Genomic DNA, 25,678 nt, shown 5'->3' on the forward strand with positions numbered 1-25,678 from the left:
CCGGCAGCCGCTGAGTGGCTGGGCGGCGGCGGGGCGGAGCGCGGGGGCGGCGGCTGGCCCGGCCCGGCCCGGCCCGCCTCCGTCCCCAAACAGCGCCGGAGCGAGCGGGCAGGCGGTGCCGGGCCACCGCGCCGTACCGGCCTCCCCGTGCCCCTCGGCCCCGCGCGATGGAGATCGAGCTGCCCCCCGCCGCCCAGGTGAGAGCGCGGCCGGCCGGCGGGCGGGGGGGCGCGGGAGCGGGGCCGGGGCGGCGGCACCCCCGCCCCCCCGCAGGGCGCGGCCCGCTGGGGGCCCGGGCGAGGGGCGGGGCGGGCGGTCACGAGGCCGGCGGAGCACGTGGCGCCGCCCCGCCCCTGCGAAGGCGCTGAGTCATGGTGGAGGCGGGGCCGCGCTTCCGGGGCGGGGCCGCGGAGGCCCCCGCGCCCCCCCCACCGCTGCGCTCCGCTCCGCTCCGCTCCGCTCCGCCGGGGGGGCCGGGTCTGTTCCCGCCCGCGCCGGTGGCGGAAGGTCAGTCAGGGCCTCCGGGAGCCGCCTCTGCGGCAGCTGCCCGCTGCGGGCAGCCTCGGGCGGGGGCGGGGACAGGAGCTCGGAGGAGCCGGGCAGGGCGAGAGGGCCGGAGGCGGCTCCGGAGGGAGCGGCTGGGGAGGCGCCCGCCGCCCGAGGGGCTGCCCGCGCCTGGCGCAGCCTCGCCTCGCTGCCCCCGGCCTCTCCGTGCGCCTCTCGCTCCCTTCTCGGGTGAGTTACCGCCGCTTTCCTTCCGTTGCTGCGCGGCTGCCCCTCGCAGCTGCCCCGCCGGGGCCCTGTCCCCGCCGGCGGCGGCCGGCAGCAGCTGTTGCACAATCACGCACTCCCCGGGGCGGCCTCGGGCTTGGTCCGGCCTCGCAGGCGGCCCGCGGAGCCGCAGGGGGGGTGACCCCGGCGGCCGCGGCCTGGGCTGCCGGTGGGGGGCTGTGACTGGGGTGCCCCCTCGGCCCCCCGCCTGCTGGCAGCCCCTCCGGAGGGCTTCGAGCGGAGCCCTTCTCTGGGGTTTTGGCACAGGAGGAGGTGAAGTCCTGGTGGTCTCCTCTGAGGCAAATCTCTTGGAGGCTTAGGGGTGTCTGGATGCATTTGTGTTCTGTGCTCTTGTGCTACGAAACCTCTTCTCTAAAAGCCCGGGGAGGTTTGGTACTTTTGTATTGCAAGCTAGTTGTACAAGAGTGGGGTGAATAACTGAAAACATAATTGAACTCCATTTTAAATGTGTATAATCATTACATGTCTCTCTTTGGCTTTTAAATGGAAAACATACCCTTATCCACTAGGTATTTGGCTTAAAGAAGTAATACTTGAAACTTAATCTGGAGCTGTTTTAGTTCTTTCAGTACTACAAATTTAAGACTCAAGAGTTTTGAGGCTCTTTCAGTGTATGTCAGTACACTATATGCTACGCAAGAGTTGCTTTTAACGTCTGTCCGTCCTTTAGGATATATAAGGGGGTACTTCCTACAGCTAACATTTCTTTAACAGTGTTGGATATACCTTTTTCTGTTCATTGAATGCTGTTGCTTTTCTGTCTTAGGCCACTCGTAGCTCTGCCTGGCCCGTCTGTTTTTCTGGCCCCGGGTAGCGCAGCCGTGACCTCCACCTTGCCTCCTAGGTTTCTTGGAAAATACTGCACTGAAAATCAGGCTCTTGGCCTGTGCTATGTAAACAACCTGTGAATTTCTTCTTGCCTATAGTATCCAGCTATGGCTGGATTTTTTGCTCTCGTTTCCCAGAGAATCTTGACAGACTGATTCCTGTGTACTTGTGTTTGTACCTTCTTGCCCAAGCCACTGTGGCTTCTCTGCCAGCAAACCTAGCTTTTGTTACATGTTTGCCTACTTTGTCAAACCCTTTCTACCGAGCCACCTGTTGCAATTTTGCTATCTGAGCTCAACAGCTGCTGTTTTTTTCTCTTGCAGACCTAGCCTGAGAAGGCACTGCATTTCTTAGATAGTAAATGATTACCATCTTTGACATATAGTTTTAAATGTATTTATTACATGGAAAATTCAAATACCTTTTCCCATAAAACGTTCACTCAAAATGAGAGTACAAATACAGTACAAGCTCTTAGTCTTTTATGTGCCTGGTAGCAATTGTCATAGCAGTAAAGGTGAACGTGAAGGACTGGGATTGATCAAGCTCCTTAACCAGAATGTAAAATCGCCACTTTCTGCTACATACTTCTGTGGGAGTTAGCAGTGCTATTGCCTGCAATATTCTTGAAAAAAGTATTCCTTTGTTGTACCTCGCTGCCTGGAAATAGGGTGCACCTCTGTATGCAGAGGTGAAATGGGATGTTGCCTATTACACACTAACAACACAGACATCAAAACATCTGAAAAAAAAGAATGCAATGGAACAAGTGTCAGGATGTTTCAAATGACATACGAAAGCATCATATTCTCATAGTAGCTGTTCTCCTCTTCAGTAAATTTGAAGTTATTGAAATGGTTGCTTGTAACCTTGTAAAACAGTTCAACAAGCTCATCAGTTATTACATTTTGAGCCTCACAACAAGAAGAGAGCAAAAAGAATTCATTTTCCAACACAAAGAATGAAGCTGTGGGTTGCCCTTAGACTGAAGTCAGAACAGCTGTAAAAACTGGCAAAACCAAGTAAGCAAATAATTGAATGCCTGTGTAAGTGTATGCTAGGGTTTCTCTATGTAGAGAACTGCCCTGAAGAGTCTCCAGCTCAATTAGTATAATCTCTTCAGTCTAAAGGGCTTTAATAAGGAATTACACATACTTTTTTTTTATGACATGCTGCATTAAATTGTCAAGTGAATGGGTTTATTTTTTATTCCCTAATGGCCTATCATTTCCACATGAGGTAGATTCTGGAGGCAAAGACAAACAAGTGCACTGCTCAGGCCTGGCAACAAGTCTTGGTGTTTGGTTTGCTTTGTTTCTTAATAGTGAGGTTTAATAACTCTGTTGAATAGGAATATCTGATCAAGTTTCTGTAGAAATATCTATTTATCTATTTATGTGTGTAGATAAATTTCAATATAAGAAAACATCCATGTTTCTGAATATAGTGTTATCTAAAATTATGGACAAGTTTGGAGGAGGTAGATGAGAGAGTATCACAAGCTCTGTCGTAAGTAAAAATGCGTTTATTCTGACCCTCTCGGTTCTTTTGTGCTCACCTTGATATCAAGCTGCACTGATAGAACTTTCTTTCCTTCAAAACTCACAAAAGAATATCTTTCACTTAAGCCAGTGGTAGATGTAATGCAATGTAGTATATTTAGCTGAAATGAATGTAGATTAATAGGAACTGACCCTGTCAATCCTTTCAGGAGAACAGCTAATTCGATATTATTGTTATTGTAGTAAATATTCGTCATATGAACACTGTTCTATAGTTTGTCTTTAAAATGTGTGAAGAATTTACAATTATATCGGAAATGGATGAAAGTGTAAGAAGTTGCCTCTGAAAATCTGACTTGAAGAAGTTTGTGGTTAGGACTCAAAGTTGGAGAAGAGTTTGGCTTTGAAAGTTTGTTGGGAAATATTTGAAAGAGACCAAACTGGAACAAAAAAGAACATTCAGTGTAAGCAGAGGGCAGCTGGATGATCTCGTGTGTTTTAAGGAACTTGAGACATTTTTATAGCACTGTGTGGGTGGTTAGGAAGGTTTGTGTACACTTCCCGCTAATGTTCATGGGCAAGAATAAATTTTGGCTCTGTCCCTTTTTTCTTTTTCTTTTTTTTAATTGAAAAGATAAAGATTGTATAATACTTATCCTGAATAAGAATGCAGCAGGTTATGTATAATCCTGAAGGACAAGGATATTGTTAAAAATGTGTCAGATTATTTTATCTGTTGTTGCATCTCAATACCCTTTTGATTTCTTCTGGTTTCTTTTCCTCAAGTTCTATATCTTAAATTTGCAAAGCAGAAAGATCTCTCTTTGATAGGTATTACTACTTTTGTGATCCTGACTGAAATGCCTGTAGCAGTAGCATACTGAACATATTTATTTTGTTAAAGAAATCTCAGGTACCTTTGTGGAGTATGCTGGGCTTTGTGAGATGATGTTGAGGAACACTAGAGGTGGAAGGAGCTAAGTGAAATAGTTGTCATTTACTTTCTCAGTAAAATCAATTCATACTATTTTTAAAATATTTTTCCTATGTAGCTGTAAAATTTTACTATATTTGGCCCTTCAGTAGACCAAACAAATTCCAAAACAGCAACAGTTGTCAGAGTTTGTCATTGAAATTTTTTGGAGCGCATTAGACTTCTATAGGAGAGTGTGAGAGAGTCAATTGCAGGCCCAGAAAAGGGTGAGCTTAGGGGAGAAGGAGAAAATATAGAAAGTTCAGATGATGACAGTAAATGACACCAACTGTGCCCGTGCCTGTAACGCTGGATGTGTCCTTCATTGGAAAGAAGGCATTTATTTGATTTCTGTATCTAGAACAGTGCTTCTTGCCTTTTTTTTCCCCTTTGAAATTATAAAGATAAGCTTTAAAATGATTAAACCATTCACTAAAATTAGGCCATTTTGTGAAAGTGTGATGTACTTGCAATGATTGTGTTGGCTGAGGCTAGTGCGGTACAAGTCCAGGCAGTAACCCATTGGCATGAATTAAATATTAATCCCCTGCTGCTGTGCTTGAATAGCAGCCAGCAAAAAGTCCTCCAAAGTCTCTAGGTTAATCACCTAGTTAAAGTTTGTTTTGGCCTCCATCTCATTCCAACCCTAAGTAAGCTATAATTTTAATATAGCACATTCCTAGAGAACTTGAAAGGGTTTGAAGTCTGTTCAGTTTTCTGATTGTGTTTTATACCGAAGTTGGACTTTGTGCCACAGAATACAGTTTAGGTGAAGGGAAAAGAATACAATGTGTTGGCCAGATTAATTCTTTTTCGGTAATAATCTAGTTTAACTGGTTTTGGAAACACTTCATCTGCTACGTATGCAAGTCTTTCTACATAGACCAATGAAAAGTCAGGTAGGAGAAGCTGGAAGTCATGACTTTGAATTCGTGCTATCCAAAGATGACTGATAAACAGCGAACTGAAATCCTGCCCAGGGTTGCTCAACAGTAATACTTTTATGGCATATTTGTTTTATTAAGGTAAACGATTAAACCAGCCAGTAAAAATGAAGCCAGCAACGCTATCTGTGGTGTATAAAGCTGCATTAAACCATGGAAGGCTTATCTGAAACAGACACCGGCAAATACATTTCAAGAAAAGATAGGCATTGTGTACTTTTATCTTTCCTACCCAGTAACTGCTTTCTGTACAGGAAAAGCAAAGCTAGTGACAGTCACATATTAATTGGCAATAGCAAGAAGTTAATTGATTGTATAGCACTTGAGTTTTTCTAAAGTATAGGAACGGTATTACTACTCTGCAGCACAGTACTGAAGCAAGCATGGGGACAGCTCTCTCTCAGGATTTCTTTGTTTCAGTGATTTTTAGATAATTATTTCTTAATTTTTCTTTACCATCTTTTAAAATAAGGAAATAAAAAAATACATTCCCCAGCAGAGTATCTTGTTTTAATATTAATTTAGTTTTATCTTGTCATGCATAGCTCAATAGTGCCCGTTTCAAATGGAAGCAAAGTCTCTCAGAACCATACATTTAAATTAAATATTAATTTGGATAACCAAGCAGTCTGTAACAACATCAAGTAAAGATAAAAATGTTTAATCATTTGACTGCTTTGCAGAAGAGGGTTTGTCTTCATCTTACGAAGCATCGTCTGTTTTCCGTCTTTAGTCATTTTGAATTCTTGGTGAAATATTTGCTCAGTTTTCTTTAACTGCCATATTGATTTTTCTAAAGTTACTTGTTGATAGCATGGGCTTTGTGTTTGGCTCTTAATTTCTACTTTAATATTCACTTTAAAAGGATTAATTCAAGTGTTTTGGTACGTTGATCATGGAGATGATGGAAAGCCAACAGGAGTTAGCAAGAGTGTTAATAACTCAGTTAAGTTAGCATTGTTCTACCAGCAGAGCATAACCACTGCTCAGTGGTATATTAGTAATCCCTAGCACAAGCGCTAATTGGCAAGGCTGTAGTAGAATGGGTATAGCTTAAAATAGTACTTATGTGGGTGCAATTTATATACTACAGGTCTGGTTGAAGTTTTAATTATGTCAGTTTAGATTTCTGATTTTGGCCTGATTAGCTGCAGTTTTTGTACTAGGAAGAAGGAATATAAAATAGTGTTTATTTTTAGCTAAGTTATTTTGAAGGTGCTGTAAATGACTATTAATGTTTCCTGTCTTTACAGTTAAACTAAACCAAGTCAAGAAGTGTGTCTTTGCTGTTGATGCTATTGCAGTACTGAGAGAGTTGAGACCACCCAGCCTTGTACTCGTCTTGCAAAGTCTTAAGATGTTTAGTCCAACTTCTGCAGTATTATTATGAACAATACAATTAAAAAAAAGAGAAGAGAAAGGCAAAGAAAGTTCCTTTAAGTTTGATGTTGCAGCAACAAGTTATGTAAGACCAGTTTGCAGCCATCTCTTTCGAACCTTTTAAGGAAGTATCTTCTGTATGACTATGAAATATAAAGATACCAACTTTTCTCTCCTTGCTTCCACCCCTGTCTTGCAGTTTCAAAGTTTTATTGCCGTTTGCTGTATTGGTTTTACATGCTGTCTCTTGTAAGTATGAAAAAATCCACTCCTGGAGACTGCTTGCAAAACAAAGTTTGCATACTTGAGAAATTGGCTCAGAAGGAGCTTGGTTGATAGCCTGCCTTTAAGAAGAGGTTTGTTTTATGATTAAGGGTGTGCTTATTTGCTGTGTTTGAAATTAATGCCCACTAAATGTTGAAGCAGTGATTTTTGTACAGCTGAGTTATGTGAAAAGCTGCTGTGACTTTGATCTGCTTCCTGCTCCGATCATCACTGCTGTTTAGCCATAAAGAGCTATAATAGAAAGATGCTGGGGTGTTTTGTTTGAACCCTTGTGGTAAAATTACTACCTCCCTACTTATTGCTGTAATTGGAGTGGAGCAATTCCTAAGCTGCTTGGGCTGTTGGAAGATCCTCGTTCAGCATTCCCAGGCAGCATGCGGTCGATGCAGGTCTGCCGCTCTGAATGCTGCCGGCTCCCATGCAACATGGCCAATCTTTGTCTGCTCTGCAGCTGGCGTTTGTGTTTTGTCCTGGCCTGGATGCTCGGTCATTTCTTCTTTCTGTCTTCAGGAACTGTTTGGTTATGTGCTGTTGGGTAAGAAGGATGAATTTTCTCCTAAAACAGGGTATTTCCAGTTAAATTGTGTGCAGTTTTGTGATCAGATGATATGTTCTGCAGTCAGCTGGGTAGTAAAATGATGGGCAAAAGAGGGTGGCAGGGGTGGGTGGCTGGGCAGCTCTGAAGGTTGGTGCAGCTCAGCTCAGATGGGTAACAATTTTTAAGAAGCTTCATGGCTGGAAGGAGAACACGGAGACTTTAGTGGCAGAGGTCATGAGAGATGTGTCAGTGGGAGTATCCCACCCCAGTTTGTTACGCTAACGCTTGTCTTCACTGATATCGCAGAAGTAGTGACTGATATGTATGCACCAGTGCAGGTAATATAGTCATGAAGTGTCCTTGGAACAAGCATACAGTAGGCTCTGGTGCAATCTTCTGTGAATTATTTGATATGAGGTGCAGGGACATATTTTCTGTTTTATAACATTGAATTATATTTGCACTTTTTTTTTTGTACTGTAGATGAGTCTTGAGCAGGTCTGTGTCAGCTGAGGAATTTCTGGAAGATTGTCCCACTGATATTTGTAAAATAAATCAAACCTGAGTAAACTTGTGGAACAAGTAGGATTTAAGATACCTAAGGATGAAAATGGAAGTACTTCAGTAACAAAAATGGTGCCATTAAAATAGCGTAATGTGATAAAATAGAACTTATATTTGAAACTAGGTTATAACTTCTGAGAGCTGGTCTTCCAAATTACTTAAATTGAATTCTTTGGCTATGGAAATGCACGTCATGTTTAGGTGCTTCATAGCTGTGTGTGCGGTAACAGAGAATTACAGCATGGTGACTTCTGATACTGTGCTTTCTAATTTGATTTGAGTATTTGAACTAAATATTATTAGGTCAGTTCTTCAACTAGGATAAATTGTGGTGACTCAGTGGAATGCTGTAGTTCTGTGGAATGTTTTCCAGCTTGATTTGTGATCCTTTATCATCTGCCACTTCAGGAATCTAGTCTGCAACTACCACTCTCGGGAACCCTTGCTCAGCTGATAGCCAGTGTGAACATCCCTAGACATCTCTCATCTCTCGAAGTTTCTTTTTGCTGGCAAAATGAAGAAGGGAAGCCAGATAAATAATGAAACTGTTAATGGAGTGTTTTAAACTATTCTGAAAAACTGGTACTAAGGTCAGAGCCATAGAATTATTTTTAAATTCAAAATGAAGCTTGGGATGAGAGTTTTTGATAAATTGTGTGTGTATGTGGCAGAGATGGTGAACAAGGTCTTAGAAAATGCAAGTAATAATGACAGAATTAACAGTTCATAGCTGACTCTGAGAGTAGTGATTTACCCTAATGAGATGTCTATCTCATTGTCTGAATTAACTATGCTATAGAGAATTTTTACAATCTTGCAAGTTTTACTGATAACTTGCTATAATCTGATTTTTTCCAAGTATTTACTGAGGCATAAGGAAGTAAAGTGTTTTGGTCAAAGGCAGAAAACTGTTTAAGATCCAAACCTGACATTTTCTTTGCATTCCGTATTTTCTTATTTACAAGAGATCGTGTTATCCTTTTTAGTCAACAAATTGATTCTAATTACATCTGGAAAGCAATAAAATCTTTTGTAATGTCTTCTACTAGAAAGATCAGCTTAAATACTGATTTTGGAAACAGTCTGCTAAATATACTGTACTGTAATATGCTTGAAAACTGGATAGCCTCCCCGCAATATTTAATGTTTGTTCACCATCTTAACAAGCCTGGAGTATGTTTGCTGCTTATGGATAGAAGAGGTGTATTGACATGTTTATTATTTGTGGCAAACAGTCTTGTTTTGGCCATCGTAGGTGCTGGTAGAATGTGTGAGGGGACACACGTCAGGGTTGGCCTCTACTTTGATTTCTTAGGTACACCTACCCATTTAATCAAAAGGCTGAAAGAGGCAGTCCTGTGATAATCAGCTGTGAGCCGGTGAGCCTCCTGTGTACTCCAAGGGGACAGACATGGAAGCCCCAAGGACAGTGGAGGGCAGTGGAAGCTTTTGATTTGGGTGGAAGGACACTATCACCAATGGTTGAGTTTTAGGAGTTTTGTTCTTTTGAGGGTATCAAGAATTACTGCTTTTATATAATTTGGTAAGAGGTATGAAACCATTTTCTTACTCTGGTTCATGCCTTGGAAGATGAATTAGCTCTTTTTGCTTTCAAAATTTATAAATTGAGTACTACACAGGACTTTAAAAAGTGGGGGCTGGATTGCACCACACAGAAACAAAGCTTTACTTTTGTACACAGTGTTCTTCAGTTCCTTAGTGGGTTTACCTTTTTTAAGCAAAAGCTGTCATTGTGTACAAAAATGATAAATTGGCGTGTGGACACCTGACATGTTGGCCCTTCTTGAGCTTTCTGGTTTAGTCGTTTAACTTTGCAGGAGCTTCAAGTGGAAGAGCTTCCTGAAACCCTTGTGGGGGTTGATGACTTTTAGAGGATTGTTTTTTGCTGAGAAATATGTGAATTACAAGTGTTTAAGAAAATGAGTAAAATCTATTTTTGCCTCGTTCTATGGAAAAACAGCTCATCATGTACCTTGGTGTGGCTGGAAGAAGGGGAAAAGCTCTACAAACTCCGTTCATGCAAATTAAGTAACGATTTCTATGACGTTTCATGTAAATTCAGGGAGAGCATTTTTGGTCATCAGTGCACAGTTGAACGGTATTGTTATTTCCTAAAGCTTTTCTGTAGTATGTCATAGAATCATAGAATGGTTTGGGTTGGAAGGGACGTTTCAAGGTCACAGAGTCCAACCCCCCTGCAATGAGCAGGGACATCTTCAGCTAGATCAGGTTGCTCAGAGCCCCATCCAGCCTGACCTTGAATGTTTCCAGGGATGGGACATCTGCCACCTCTCTGGGCAACCTGTTCCAGTGTTTCACCACCCTCATTGTAAAAAATTTCTTCCTTATATCTAGTCTGAATCTGCCCTCTTTTAGTTTAAAACCATTACGCCTTGTCCTATCGCAACAGGCCCTGCTAAAAAGTTTGTCCCATCTTTCTTATAAGCCCCCTTTAAGTATTGAAAGGCTGTGATAAGGTCTCCCTGTAGCCTTCTCTTCTCCAGGCGGAACAACCCCAACTCTCTCAGCCTGTCCTCATAGCAGAGGTGTTCCATCCCTCTGATCATTTTTGTGGCCCTCCGCTGGGCCTGCTCCAACAGGTCTGTGTCTTTCCTGTGCTGAGGACCCCAGAGCTGGTCGCAGTGCTCCAGGTGGGGTCTCACCAGAGAGGAGCAGAGGGGCAGAATCACCTCCCTGGACCTGTTGGCCACACTTCTCTTGATGCAGCCCAAGATATGGTTGGCCTTCTGGGCTGCGAGCGCACGTTCCTGGCTCGTGTCCAGCTTGTAGTCCACCAGTACCCCCAAGTCCTTCTCAGCAGGGCTGCATTCAATCCCTTCATCCCCCAGCCTGTATTGATACTGGGGGTTACCTTGACCCAGGTGCAGTCACTAAGGAAGGCTGTGTGTGGTGTCAAACATACCATTTAACCATGAATTACTTGTTTGGAAAGATAGTGTCACCACAGCGAAAAATTTGCCACACTGGGCCTCCCTTCCTCAAATCTGTTATGATCCTGTACTGTCCAGTTGTGAGCAGTTGAATAGCAATGTATTTTTGGCCTTTTTTCTGTTTTTTTCTTCCTTTCCCCTTGTAGAAACTAAATAACCTTTCCAAGTGTATATGAACACTCAAAAAAAAAAAAAAAAAAAAATTAGACCCTGCTTATTTATTCGAAACTGTGCATGGACACTAAATTCCCAGCATTATCTATATAAATTGTGTAGTGAAAAGTGCACATTAATTGCAAGACTTTGATCCATAAAGGTATTTAACACCTGTGCCCCACAGACTGCAGTGGGAGGTGGGCACCTCCATACTCTGCCAGGTGTGGGCTGATGTATACAGAACACATCACAGCTGGCCACTTCTGGAACAAACTGTATTCCCTGCAATATAACCATATTTTTAAGCTTTTAGTCTTAAGATAGTACTTCTAGGGTGATGAGGTGTTTGTGTGGCGAGTTCTCTGAGTTGAAAGCATCTTTACTCTTTCTTTGTCAGCTCAGCTTGGAAGCGTGGAAGAATTTCCTTGGTGCAGCCTTCTGGAGTAGATGTCTGTGTTACTGAAGGAGGGCTGATGGATGTGTGCTGGCAGTACAGTTAGTGAACCTCATTGCTTTCTCACCCACACAATTATTCCAGTTGCTTGCCATTGTAGTTTGACCTACGAACAACAACAACAACGTAAGTTGCTTGTGAGGTCAGTGAAGTGAAACTTGGTGAGACCTTCTTCTTGTAATGCTAGAGCATGCAGTTTCCACAACCAGGCTGTAGTGCAGCTGTAATGACCCATCCAGTGCCTGTCCCTATAACTTGCCCAGCCATCAGCAAAACCACAGCTAAAAACTGGAATCTTACAATAAGATCCCAGTACAGTGAAAATCTGTGGTTCAGGAAAGATTCTAAATAATCCTGGAGAATACTTCGAGCCACAAACAAGCACAATGTTTTCCTGTTTGGTTTGAAACACGGTTTTCCAAAAAGTGTGTAATCCTGATGAAATCAAAATAGTGGCTAATAGGTTATAACCCAAGGTTAATACAACGTAATAAATATGTTATTTGCAGTTTTGTTAGATTCTTTTCTCTGTTTCTGTGTTCATCTTTTCTTCCTGATTTCTTTCATTGGACATAAGAGCATGCTATAATTTGATGGGATTGTGTTTCCCAGATGACTGAGCCATTATTATAAATAAATCCTCTTGTAGATAAACTAATGAGCAGCCTGTGGCAATGTCCGCATACAGTACATGCCTGGCTGGGTACAGCTGGATAGCTTGAAGATAATCATTTAACAGGTAATTATTTTTCAACTACTGTAGGTTCAATATATAAAATGAATTGGGACACAAAGGCTTTTGTATTCCTATGGTTAAAAGATCGGCAGTATTTTCAGATGCTGTATATTTTTTATGTTATTTGTCTACATGTAGGGTAAGGATTTCTGTTGTATAAATGACAAAATTCAATAAATGTCAAATTTCTTATGATGCAGTTTTAACTTGGGAGGAAAAAAAAAAAAAAACCAAAAACAAACACAAAGCCATTAAGACCAGCTTTTCCTGAAATGAAGTAGACTTCTGTCTGAGATGGCTGCTATTTGAATACTTTTCAAAATGGAGTTAAGAGGTGCAGTACGTGGTGATTAGACAACAGCTAGAAAGTCAGCCACAACAGAATCACTCAGTTTACTTGCTGGGGCAACACAGCAGAGTTTTGTTGATGTATAAAGCATGTAAAAACAAATAGACAGACTAACCCACTCTTTTATAAAACAATCCCATGTTTTTGCCAGCTGCCCAATTTCATTATGCAACTTGTGTAATAGATTGTAACTTGAATACATATTAACTTTGTGTGCTTATTGACTTAATTTTGTAATGCTGCTGATGCAAGACAGAGTAAAGAAGTAGCATGTAAATTGCTCTGTTGTTAAGCTGAAAGAGGGATTCAGAATTTGAGTAGAAGGGGCCACAACAGTTTTAAACCAGCCAAATATACTGTGGAAAAGTAAAATTTAGATTAACACAATATAATTAAGACGTAAAAGGGAAAAAGGAAGAATGAAACCCATCTAACGGAAACAGCAAAGGTCTGAAAACATGTAAGATTCATTGCTTTAGATGCTGATGTTCCAGAAAGCACTCTGGGATGTCAAGAGATTTAGGACTAAGTCTGAAGGAGCTGGATGATGCCAGTGACCATTTTTGGCTTTTGCCTAGCAGCCAGGGTAGCGCTTGTAAATATGGGTATAGTTCAATTTATTCAAGAAAAGTTCATTGGCATCAGCTCACAACACTAGACCTCACTCTGACTTTTCCTTTAGACTAAGGCAGAAATAGGGGAATTTGGAGCAGATACAATGCATGACATATTTGGCCATGAATACTAGAGAATAAGTTCTGAAAAATCAGATATTTTACAAAGAAAATAAGTACCCATGTCAGGTTTAAGACTTTTGCTTTTTGTAAGCCATGCAAATGAGATAGTGGGTTTTAGTTCTCCCTCCCCCTTTTTTTTTAAAGATGCTGAGGCAGGATCAGTCTTCGGACCGTTCAGCCCCTGGAAACCACATACTCTATATTAAATTCTATTATTTTAAACCTACCTTCTAAAATATGTATTGATTAAACAGTTTAGAAAAACAGCTACTTCTGGAGTGTCTGAGATAGAGCACCAAACAGTCTTCTGCAGAAAGATCTGCAGCACTGAGCAAGAATCCCCTGATCTCTTGTACCAGAAATGGTCACATCAAGGCAGACTGAATGGGGTGGGAAAAGGGTATATATATGTATTTCTGACTTCAGAGGTTAATGAGCCAGAGAGGAGACTGTCGCTCCTGCTGCTGTGCCGCAGGCTGGAAGGGAGGGCTGTGAGGCTCTCGCGCCTCTTCAGTGTTTTAAGGAGTGGCATGGAGGTGAGGATTGATTTTGCAGAAAGAGAGAAAACTGTTGTCAAAGTGAAGAAGTAAACTGCTCTTTCTGTCCCTCCTTTTCCTTCTCTTTGCTGTCTTTCTGATTGAGGGTGTTTTTCTTTACCTGCTGTTGTCTTACTCTACTGTCAGCATTAGGATTTTGCAACTTTTGGAGTTGGAATGAAGTTAGTACATTAATGATCATAAACAGCCTACAACGGCTATTCTTTTACAGTTACATTCTTGCTCATTTTATGTTCTTCAGGCTTAAAGAAACCTGTCTTTTCACTATTACTGGAGAATATACGAAGTATATATTTTCCCTGGCAGTTTGGAAAACTTGCTTGCCGTAGGATGTATCATATGGGAAAACCATCATGTTGGGAGCTGTACAGATCTTACAGTCGTAGCCTTTGATACTGTTCCTGGAAGATGACGCTTCAGCTGAAATACATAAATCACCTCTCAGAGGAGTTATTTCTGGAGTGAGGGTTGGGAGAGTGGGTGGGTAGTGTCCAGAATTGCACTTGTAGGGGAATATTGTCCTTCCAGCCAGCCAGACCGTCTCTCCGTCTTTGTGAGAATAATGCCCTAGCAAGGCTTATAGTGAAACTTTCTTAAGAATGCTGGACAATCCAGCCGTGGAGTTTTTCTATTAATCTAATTTATAAGAGTAGATCCTGACAATTTGGTACTTATTAGGAGAGCCTGCTGGAATACAGTGGGAGGTACAATCTGGAAGATGAGCAGTATGTTAGGAGAAAACAGAGGCTAAACACTTCTAGCTAATGAAATACCAAGACTTCTGTTCCTGGCCTGGCAAAGCATTCTAGAGGTTTCTTTCTTCAGTAAGAAAATGAAATTTGTCTACAAACACATTTCAGGGACTGAGCTTATCTCGTATGTCTCTGTTGGGGCAGAAGAATGTCCCAAGGCACATGGTCAGCATTTTTCAACAGGCTTATTTATATAGACATGGAGTGGAAATTCTCTTACAACAACAGTTCTTTATAGCTATGGCTTTCCAGCCCTTTTTGAGTCCTTTTTCAGGTAAGTTAGCCTTCCAGGGCTTAAAAAGAGTTTGCAGACCAAGATATCGGGCATCCAAAGACTCTTTAGGGCCAGGAAGAGCAAACAGGCATCAAGAAGCAGAAGTAGGCTGTTTCAGTGTCAAGACATACCGGTTCAGTGTCAGTCCAGTTACACCAGTCGTAAGGTGGCACAGGTGTGAAAGACAGAAAAAAAGACACCCCCTCACACCCACCCAAGCACCCTGTTTCCTCCTAGATTGCATGGAAGGTCTTGGTGAAGAATGTGGGACAGCAGGCAGCTCCACAGGGCAGTCAGGGATTTGGCCTTGCGCATTCGCAAATCACAGGTTGCTGTCACATGGCTTTGTTTGACAGCTGGCTGTTCTGTCACATTTCCAAATCCTAAATCCACACATCTAAAATTGCTATTGTACCCCTCTGCCCTCCAGCATAAATAGTTTCTGCTATTCCCTTTTCCCCATTCTTGTAAGGGCTGTTGCTCATTCAAATTTTTCATGTCCTCACTGACCCTTCCACATTCTTGAATTAACTTTTGTTCTTTCAATTTCCAGTTGTAAGGGATTGAAAATTATGGGTCAGCTTTCAAAACTCAATTGTTTTTAAAAAGTTATGGTGCTGGGCTAACTTCATCTGCTTTCTGTGCTTTCTCTGAAGCATAAGGCTTCTGTGTCCAGGATTTTTTTCTGAAATTATGAGTTGTAATTAAATAAGTAACTTACCTTGAAAAAGATGTAGAAAACAACCCACTAGTTTTGGTGATTTCAGAGATCATCTGAAAACATTGAATGATTTATAAATCATTCTTAAAACCTGCTTGAACAAAATCAGTTCCTCCTGAGGATAATGAGGGGAAGACATTAGCTGTTGCTTCCACAGCCTGTGCTTTTCTTAAGTGGTAAGATGCTTCCAGCTCCTTCACTTGCCCTTGCTTTATTACTTGATCCCCTCCCTTTCATTCTTGCCTTGGAGTATCTCAGGTCGTCAATTCTCACTTCCCACGTTGTTTTTTTTTTTTTTTTTGAATACAGCAAAAATTTAAGGTGCTTTTTGTTCATTCCTTTCACTTTCTGGAAAGTAAATAAAAATTGGGGGATACTTTGCTATTTCTCTTTCTGTGAATAAGCCGTAGGAGTGTGTTCCTGCTGCTTGTAAGGTTCCTGTCTGAGCTCCCCAGCTGGATGCAATATCTATTGATTCTGTTGCTCTTTCATTTATTCCTGCTGGCATGTGAAATCGTCTGTCTTCTTGGAGTTAGGTGCTAATGGATCATGGGAAAGAAAAACAAATCCTTGTCTGGTGAGAGGTACTGCTAATGCTTTCTCAATTTGTGTTGCAAAAGGCATGACTTTAAGAAGTAAAAGTGCAAAACCCACAGATGTGCTCTGTATTAAGGGGATAGCTAATAATGGGTTGAAAGCGCTGTCCGAGAGCACTTTCTGAGATTGTTTCTCTGGTGACACTTGGGCCACTGGATGTTTCCACTTTACCAGTGCTACCTGTAAACGGTTTACAGTCCAAACAAAACCGGTCAGATAAACCAAACGGGGATAAAATGAAAGATTAGCATTTTGTTTAAAGCATGAAAGTCAGTCTATGAAAATAACATGAAAACAGGGTTTCTTGCCATTGTTTACCCTACTGCAAACATGTTTGCTTAGGAGCAATAAGAGTTAATTGTCAAACTTTACAATGTAGTCAGAGATTTTCTCATAAAATGTATAACAGACTCTGCCCAGATGGCAAATGCCGATATGTAAATCTAAAACATGAAAATTTCCATTGGGGGCCAGATGGTGGCTTAATGTGAATTGTTTAACATTTATGTTTATCTTATTAAAAGTGCCTTTATATGTCCAAACTAAGCTATCAATGTGGTTGGAAGAGCATATCACTAAATGAACAAAAAAAATCAAACCATGAGTACAAGGCACCTCCTGCTTACATGGATCATGGGAAAGCAAAGCGTGTCCTTCTCTGTTGAAAGAAGTTCTTTCTCTGCCCACAAAATTGTGAAGAAAATATTATAAATAAGATCAAATCACTGTTTGTCTGCTTGGGAAAAATATTAAAAACACATTATTTTCCGAGAAGTTAGAAATGCTGGACAACGGTAATGCACACATTAAATACCGTAATGTACTTCCCCTCAAAACAGGCGTTGGTGTTCAGTGGGAAAGAGCTGAACTCTAGGCGAGGGGGAAGCATCGTGGCTGCAATCCCTCCCGGGCGCAGGTCCTTCCTCTGCAGGGGAGGCTGGCTCGTCCCGCGCCGCCTCTTGGCTCTGCCAAAACCGTCGTTTCCTCTGATGCAATTCAAGGAATTGCACAACGGAGGAAAGAACAAACGGGCACTTGTGGACTCCGTCATGTGAGGGACCGCTGGCGCCTTTACAGTAAATACGTCTGATATTAAGGGAAGTGGTTAGCGTGGTTCCGAAGGGCAGCAACAAGCTGTGGGTCAGATGAGTCTTTCACAGGACTTTCCATGCACGTGCTCCAGTTTGGATGCGAATCTGTGCTCGCTCGTCCCTCCAAATGAATCTTTCTGAGAAAATTAGAGGGTACCTGAGGCACAGGCAAGAAGTAAAATACCTTTTAATAGCTTTAGTTAAACACTCCAGGCTTCAAATACAGTTATTTTTTTTGATGCTTTCATAGTGGAAGGGGAAAAATACTCCAGTGATAAACCTAAAATCGAGTTCCTGCCTGTGTCTGTGGATACCTCTATGTATGTGCGTGATGGTGTTCAACAAGGCACAGAAATAATTTAAAGAGGAAGGCTGTGGGGAGGCTGAAGGAACAAAATTGCAAAATATTTGCTTTAGACTGCAATTTTTTAAAAAAATTTTTTTTAGTTCTTTGCCATCACCTCATGCTGGGGGGTGTGATTCACTCCTTAGTGAATCACTGGTCAATATTGACTCCATTAACTTTGACCTGAGCTTTGGACTAATGCCCAGAATTTTTTTTTGTCTTGAAAAGGGCAGTACTACTAAAAGCATTGGTTGAAATTATAGCTAAGTGATAAATGGCAGGTTAATATTTAAATCAGTGTGCTGTTTGATGATATTACATATTAGCGTATCGAACAGAAGAACACTTCCTTCATGCAACCTGTTCATGTGAAGAGTAATTACTTGACTTGTTATTCGAAGTTAAGGCTAATACTGCTGTATTTACATAGAACTTTTCAAATTGAAAATAGGAGGGCTCTTTTCCAGTTATATGGTGATAATTAAAAAAACCCACACCCTTTTAGTTTTAAGTGCCGCAAACACAACAACTAAATAAAATAAAAAAGGTGCTCCTGACAAGCATCTCTCTCCAGGGTAGAGCACAACACTGTTTAGCAAAGCTCAGCCCTTTGCCCTTGAAATATGCTCTTGATATGGTCCCTTGAAAAATGGTGGCAGGAGCCAATCAATGCTGTCATATTTCTTAAACAACAGCCTAAGATCCTGGAAATCCTGAAAACCATGCAAGCATATTCATTCAAAAAATAATCCTGCTTGCTGAATTGATTGCTGCGCACACACAGAGGTGGCGTACAGCCGCAGCATGGTTTTTGGCCAGCTTATGTCTTTGGAGATCTCTCATCCCACAAAGAAGACGGCACCCAAAGCTGCTACTTTTGATAACGAATACACCAGTAGTATGGCTGAAAGATTTAATAGCTGTGCCCTAAGTTTTTGGACTAAGGCTACATGTTTTTTCTTCAGGAAAACATGTTATGCCTTCTGTACCTCTTTTTTTTGATCACTTTTGTTTTTCATGATTTAAACTGAAACTGAGCACCAGTTCTGCTATTTTTGTGCTGTAGTCTGTTGCAACTCGGGGAGGAAAACAGCTCTGTTAATGCACAGCCTCGTGCATTATACACACAAAAAAACCCTTTTGAGTCACATTTTTGATGGTGCCTTGTAAATGAATAATTCAAAAGTGAGCCCTAAAATCCAGATCCTGCAGTTTTATCCAGAACATATTGCAAATGCTCTGAAACTAGGAAACAGTTTTGAATCTGCTGCAGAAGGAGACAGTGAGCAGCTGGTAAACTACTGGCCCTTAATGAAGCTATACCATATTGCAATATCTCCAATTACTGCAGAACTTAATTAGTTCGTTTTACCCTGCCAATCTGGAGAGACCAAACATTGTCCTGGGCAGCCACTGTAATTGTTTCAGCTTCTTCATTGCTGGCCATTAAAGCTGAGTTTGGTCTCTCCCAGCAAGGTATATTAAATATGTCTTAGATTTGGGAACGCCTGCATTGTGTTACATACAGATGTTTTATGTAACTGCCTGATTTTAGGGGAAAGTAATTTTTTTAGTAACTGGTAGCAGTAGTTCATGCAACGTATAAATATGAGTGTTAATGGCATAGCATTTTTAACAAAGAAATGAGAATACTGAATTGGTTTGTTCAAATGTGGACTTCCCCTAAAGCTTTTTCCCATAGCTGTTGCACAGAAGTGATCATTTTGAATGTTAACATGACTTGGCCTTCAGGTTACTTTGCTTCTCTATATGAAAATAGTCTTTAGAGATGAGGGAATGTTTTAATTTGATATGATGGCAAAATAAATGTATCTTGGGTGTAGAACTGCTAACTGAATCAGTGAAGTTCTGTTTAAATGAAACGTAGTGTTCGGTATATTATTTGCTGTGTGCTAGCCTGATGAGAATGCCCAACACTGAACATTATTTTTGTGTGCTGCTGCTAAAGTGTAATTTTAAGAATAATGAAACATGCCATAAAAACCAAAACTCCCAGGCACCAGCTAGGAATTGTTGGCATTTACCCATCTGACAAATGTGGCTACTAAGCATTAAAAATCTGTATCAGCTGACATACAAATTGATGATTTTTGAGTGTTAGGTTTTCTTTACAGAAGAAAATAGTCTGAACTTCAGCCCTTAAAAATATTGAATATTTGAACAGTAAAAAACTAGAACAATCCACTAACCCCTTCCCTCCCCCCAAAAGCCTTATGCAATAAATTAAAAGAAATCATAGCCAAATCAAATAATATTAACTGGTTGTTTTTCCCTAAATAGCAGAGTTTAATTTGTCTTCTGAAACACTACAAACGCAAGGGGTGGATGATTTCCAAGAAATTTAGGGCATTGTAAGCTCTCTGATAACGATTGACTCTGTGATGAGGCAGATTAACAAAATTTGAGACCTGTTGACCTCTAGTTTATACTCAGCTGCTCCAAACCAACTGCACTTAGAACATCAACTTAGACTAAGCCTTAAATTACGTTTTTTTAGTAGTCTTAATAATTGCGTTTAGTGCTACAGTGATGTTGTGTCACTTGGTGACTTTGAAACCAGGTTATCCTCCAACTCTGAAGCCCTGTTCTGCTGATCTTTAAGATTAATACTTAAGACCAGGATGGAACATAAACATTTTGAAATAGATTTTGCGGTATGGCTATTATAGTTACTTCAGACAGCCCCCGTCATGTTTTTAGTCAGGTTTTACAGCTTTGTAAGCTCATCTGAAAAAAACTTATGTGGGCAAACTTTTCAATTTCTGTTCTTTTCTCCTAAAAATTACTTAATGTGGCATAATTCATTCTATAGCTTCATGTTTTCTATGAGCTAACTTAGGAAAGAAGAATATATTTATACTCTGGCTAGTTCATGTATTACCTTACCAGTTGTAACAAATTCTTAGTATCTATGAGCCTGTGTGTGGGCCACAGCAACCAAACCATCAGTTCACACACTTCAGAAAGGTCATGTAGAACCATATTTTATTTAGATAATTTTGTAGGCTTAAGAGAATAAGCCTCAGTTACATGAGTCTACCTGTTTAATAAAGAAATTAAAAGTTTTGCTATTGTTCTAAACCAGTTTTGCTGGGGAGTACACTTGCTTAAAAAAAGCATTTCTATTACAGGACATGAACTTGATTGACATCCTTTGGAGGCAAGATATAGACCTTGGGGCAAGGCGTGAAGTTTTTGATTTTAGTCAACGACAGAAGGAGTATGAACTCGAGAAACAGAAGAAACTTGAAAAGGAAAGACAAGAGCAGCTCCAGAAAGAGCAGGAGAAAGCCTTGCTGGCTCAGCTGGAGTTAGATGAAGAGACAGGTGAATTTGTTCCTGTTCAGCCAGCTCAGCGCATTCAGTCAGAAAATACTGAGCCACCAATCGGTTTCTCACAGGTAAACTCTAATATATGTATTTAAACCTTTTTCCATTCACAGGAAGACATCATGTTAGTGGTTACCTAAAATGAATTTGCATTCGTTGCTGTAATGGAAGATTCTTCAGTTATTCAAAGCTGCAGTAACATTTTTTCATAACTTTCCTATTTAGACCACACAGACTTCAAAACCAGAAGCAGAGGCCTTGTCCTTTGATGACTGCATGCAGCTCTTGGCAGAAGCATTCCCATTTATAGACGACAATGAGGTAAAAATGCTCAATACAGCGGTTTCACAGGTGCTCTTCTAGGGGATCAGTTTCATGTCTTCTCTTACTAAGATGAGTCTTCAGCATAATGTTAATTTGCGATATGATTTGAGTTTTGTCCTCAAGTTGACTCCAGCTGGAGTAAAGCAGTGTAGTAGGCTTGAACTAGGGCTGTGTCCGGAGGGAGTGGAATGGTCCTCTTGTGTGGAATGGCCAGGATTCAGTGTATAACGCCAGCTGATGGCGACCATTCCAGTTCCTGCAAATAACGGTAGTGGACTTGGTCAGTTTGTTACAGTGAGCTTAGTGTAGCTCTCTGGAGTTAGTGCGTTTGAGTTGCTTTATTTCCATGTGCTGACCCAGACTATTTGATGTGTAAGGATAAGCCCTTCACTAGCCAGTTTCTAGATTTTTTTTTTTTTAATATGAAAGTACCTTTCGTGGGAATATTTCTATATTATCCCATTGTTTACAAAAAATGCTTTTGTTAAGAAATACCTGTCTGTCTGTTCTGCAGAAATGGTAGAACACCAAAAAACAGATTTTTGCTTTGGAAAATTCAAAGTTGGTTTTTTGAGTGCGGTGTTTTTTATGTGGGTGGGTTTTTTTGTTGTTGTTTTGTTTGGGTTTTTTAATTATTTTTTTTTTTAACACTCCAGGCTTCTTCAGCTGCATTTCAGTCACTGGTTCCTGCTCAGATCAATAGCAACCCAGTCTTCATTTCCTCTGATCAAACTCAGCCACCTGAATCACCTGTTCTAGTTCAACTTACTGATGCAGAGAATATGCAGAACATAGAGCAAGTTTGGGAAGAATTACTGTCCCTTCCAGAGTTACAGGTAAAGGTTTAGTATGATAAGCACCTGAAAAAAATAGCGTATTTTGGAAGAGTATGGTATTTTGGAGAATGCAGTACAATACCATCTTAACAGATGGTGTTTATTACTATCGTGTTGGATTCTACAACTGCAGGGTGTCTATAACTCAATATCAGCTTTAATTTTTTAAAAATAATATATTGAAAAACATGTAGGAGGAATGAAATTAGTTTTTTATCAGAAGGCCTTAATGAAACTCAGTCTGTCTTCCCAATCAGAACCTCCCCATGTTTAGCAAATCCTTGTTTGCCTCTGTATGCAACTTGTTACAAGATGATCATAGTTGAAATTTCAACTGCTTAAAAATGGACACTTCTGAATTATGGATCTGCAACAGGAATTGTTTCCACAAGCATTATTGTAAATGGGTTTTTTGCAGTGTCTGATTGTGTGAATCATTTATGGTTACTTTTGCATTCAACTTTTATCTAAGGAAAAGGTTTTGTACAGATGATAATAGAACATATATTTAGATACATAGAGGAGTCAGATATAGTTATATAGCTACTGTTTATATATATTCAGTAAGAACTAATTATGTAATGTACATGAACCGAATCTTTCAAAGGAACAAAAAAATCACTTTGCTATATTTCTAAATTGTGCATTACGTAGGACATCTAGGGGTTTTTTTCTCCTATCCTTATGTTTCTATTTATATTTTCCTTAAATTTGATTATAAAATGGAGTAAATTTTATTTTCAAATATATTACTGTAGAACATTATCATGTTTCAGCATGATACTGCTCTACTTTATGCTGTTAACACAAGACATGAATGCTCAGTGGAATGCCTGTAAACCGGAATCGTATTTAAAAAAAAAAAAATGTTTGCGGGAACTGTGTTTTTGCTGCCACTCTACATTTTCCCTTTGTCTTTTTATATTTTTCAAAATTTTCCTAGTTTCCTAATCTTTACTGCTGTGGTAGGCTTAAAAGCCCCACATAAGTAACAAGGGCAATTGGCTGTGAAGAGGCAGCAGTGATGCTGAAAATACACTAAGAAACCGAACCAGAATTATCTAGTGCAGTAATTCTGAATAGTAATTGAATAATCTTCTGAAAGAAGTGAGATGATAATTAGATTGAGGGCATCGTCCTCAATGAATTATGTTTGAAGAAAAGAAAAAGAAGAGCTTTTGTATTTAAAACCTTAGCTTAAGCCTTGAACAATCTCTGGTTAAATAATCAGTGTGTGGTCCCTTCTTAAGAGAAACAGAATCGTTTTGGTAATTGCCTAATTCTTTGGGGACAGCAGGCACACTTATTTCAGCTTCAGTTAAGAAGCTGGCACTCCGTTGGAAAGAACATTGGTCTTGTAGCCAATGAAAGCCCATCAGTGTAATAGTCCTCGATGCTCACACTGACGTTAGCCAGCTTAACTAAAAGTACGTGGGGTGAGTTAATGTTTGCAAGGCTTCGTGTTAGTACTCTTTTTGCTTCACCAAGAATTACATTTCTCTGCACTGAACAGCTGCTTCATTCAATAAATCCTAAAAGAATCTTGGTTTTTGAGGAAGAGAAATCTATCGCATAACATGAAATTAAGAGTGCTAAAAGTAATTGTTTGCTAGTAATGCTCATTAAGTCTCATTCAGTAATTTTACGTTTACTGTACTCATGCCATTCCTAGCAGTGCTGCTTGTGAGAAGCTCAGAGCTGGCAGCCCCAGGATCCCCACTAGTAATTTACCAGAACAGGAGGGCTTCGTGCAGCTTCCATATAGCGTTGGAATGGGTCTCTTCGGCGTCTTGCTATGAGTTCGAGAGGCTCTGCTCTCTTAATCTAGATAGCTTTGTCCAGAACAAGTTGCTTTGTAGTCTTGCTTAGGTATCAAGTCTTCTTCCTAGATTGCCTCTCCGTAGTAAAAGTGTGTTGTAGTCATCTGGGTTACAGCAGTGTTGTAATACCCATTTTATGTGTGTGTTGATTGCTAAACTATTCAGTGTTTGTGGGTTATAGGAAGAGGTTTTATCCGTTGGAGATGTGTTGCTCAACTTCTCTCTTGCATTTCCCATGTAGTGTCTTAACATTGAAAATGATAACCTGGCTGAGGTAAGCACAATCACAAGCCCTGAAACCAAGCCAACAGAGATGCACAACAGCTACAATTACTACAGCTCATTACCCATCATGAGGAAAGATGTCAACTGCAGTCCACATTTCCTGGATAGTATTGAGGGCCCCTTTTCCGGCATTTTGCCACCAGAAGACGCCAGCCAGCTGAGTGTGAACTCTTTAAATGACACATCCCCTTCAAACTCTGATTTCTGTGAGGATTTCTACACCACCTTTATTGACACAAAGGCAAACGGTGACACAGCAACGACAAACACTATCAGTCAATCACTCGCGGAAATTCTAAGTGAACCTATTGATCTTTCTGATTTCTCACTGTGTAAAGCTTTTAATGGCAACCACTCAGGACCCGTACCAGAATGTAATGATTCTGACTCCGGTATTTCACTGAACGCAAGTTCTAGCGTAGCATCGCCCGAACACTCTGTTGAATCGTCTGCCTATGGAGATAAGACTTTTGGTTGTAGCGATTCTGAAATGGACGACATGGATAGTGCTCCTGGAAGCGTGCCGCAGAGCAACGCTAGCGTGTACTCTTTGCAGTTCCAGGATCAAGTGTTTTCTTCTGTGGGGCCAAGCACTCAAACACCCAGTTTGCAGTGTACAAACACGCCAAAGAAAGAACCCCCTGCCGGTCCAGGCCACCCCAAAGCTCTGTTCGCAAAAGATAAATCTTCAGGCTGCCTTGAAGCTCATCTCACAAGAGATGAGCAAAGAGCAAAAGCTCTGCAGATCCCTTTTCCTGTTGAAAAAATCATCAATCTGCCCGTTGATGACTTCAACGAAATGATGTCTAAGGAGCAGTTCAGTGAAGCCCAGCTTGCGCTTATTCGAGATATACGCAGGAGAGGCAAGAACAAAGTGGCTGCTCAAAATTGCCGTAAAAGAAAACTGGAAAATATAGTGGAACTGGAGCAAGACTTGAGTAACCTAAAAGATGAGAAAGAGAAATTGCTTAAGGAAAAAGGCGAGCATGACAAAAGCCTTCGTCAGATGAAAAAGCAACTAACCACCTTATACCTTGAGGTCTTCAGCATGCTACGTGATGAAGATGGAAAGTCTTACTCTCCTAGTGAATATTCACTGCAGCAAACTCGAGATGGCAATGTCTTTCTTGTTCCCAAAAGCAAGAAGTCAGAGACTAAACTTTGAAGGGCAGCACAGCTGGCTACTGTTCTCCGAGTTATTATTTTTGTATCATTATCCTGATAGTTTTTACTGTGGGGTGAAATGCAGAATTAGGTAATATTTTTCAAGCAATTCTATGCAATGATAATTTTAAAGTTAATAATTAGTTTATGGAAGATGCAAGTTTAAAACTAATAGTGTAATGCAGGTGGGCATATGCAAAATTTGTAATCTCACTTTTATATCAGATGTTTCCTTCTTATAGCACCACTTTGACTAGTTTCCATATACATGTAAATATAAAGATACCATATTTATATACTGTTCCTATCTCTTGTTATATTAATGGATTTGAGATAGATATATATATATA

The 25,678-nt window shown here is 40.7% G+C and overlaps 1 protein-coding gene across 3 annotated transcripts; it reads left to right on the forward strand.

Annotated features, from left to right (window-relative positions):
- The first annotated feature begins 60 nt into the window (after positions 1-60).
- Positions 61-25,390, forward strand: NFE2L2 (NFE2 like bZIP transcription factor 2). 3 transcript variants are annotated; one of them, XM_082314010.1, is made up of 5 exons: positions 61-197; positions 20,701-20,970; positions 21,125-21,220; positions 21,880-22,059; positions 24,121-25,390. In XM_082314010.1, exons 1-5 carry the CDS (start codon positions 168-170, stop codon positions 25,327-25,329), a joined length of 1,785 nt encoding a protein of 594 aa, XP_082170136.1. In that variant the 5' UTR covers positions 61-167; the 3' UTR covers positions 25,330-25,390. The 3 variants fall into 3 exon arrangements, with proteins under 3 accessions (XP_082170136.1, XP_082170137.1, XP_082170138.1); XM_082314011.1 differs by lacking the exon at positions 61-197 and adding an exon at positions 605-735; XM_082314012.1 differs by lacking the exon at positions 61-197 and adding an exon at positions 11,332-11,514.
- Positions 25,391-25,678: the final 288 nt, after the last annotated feature.

This window comes from Platalea leucorodia, assembly GCF_965183815.1.
Source record: "Platalea leucorodia genome assembly, chromosome: 5".
NCBI lineage: Eukaryota > Metazoa > Chordata > Aves > Pelecaniformes > Threskiornithidae > Platalea > Platalea leucorodia.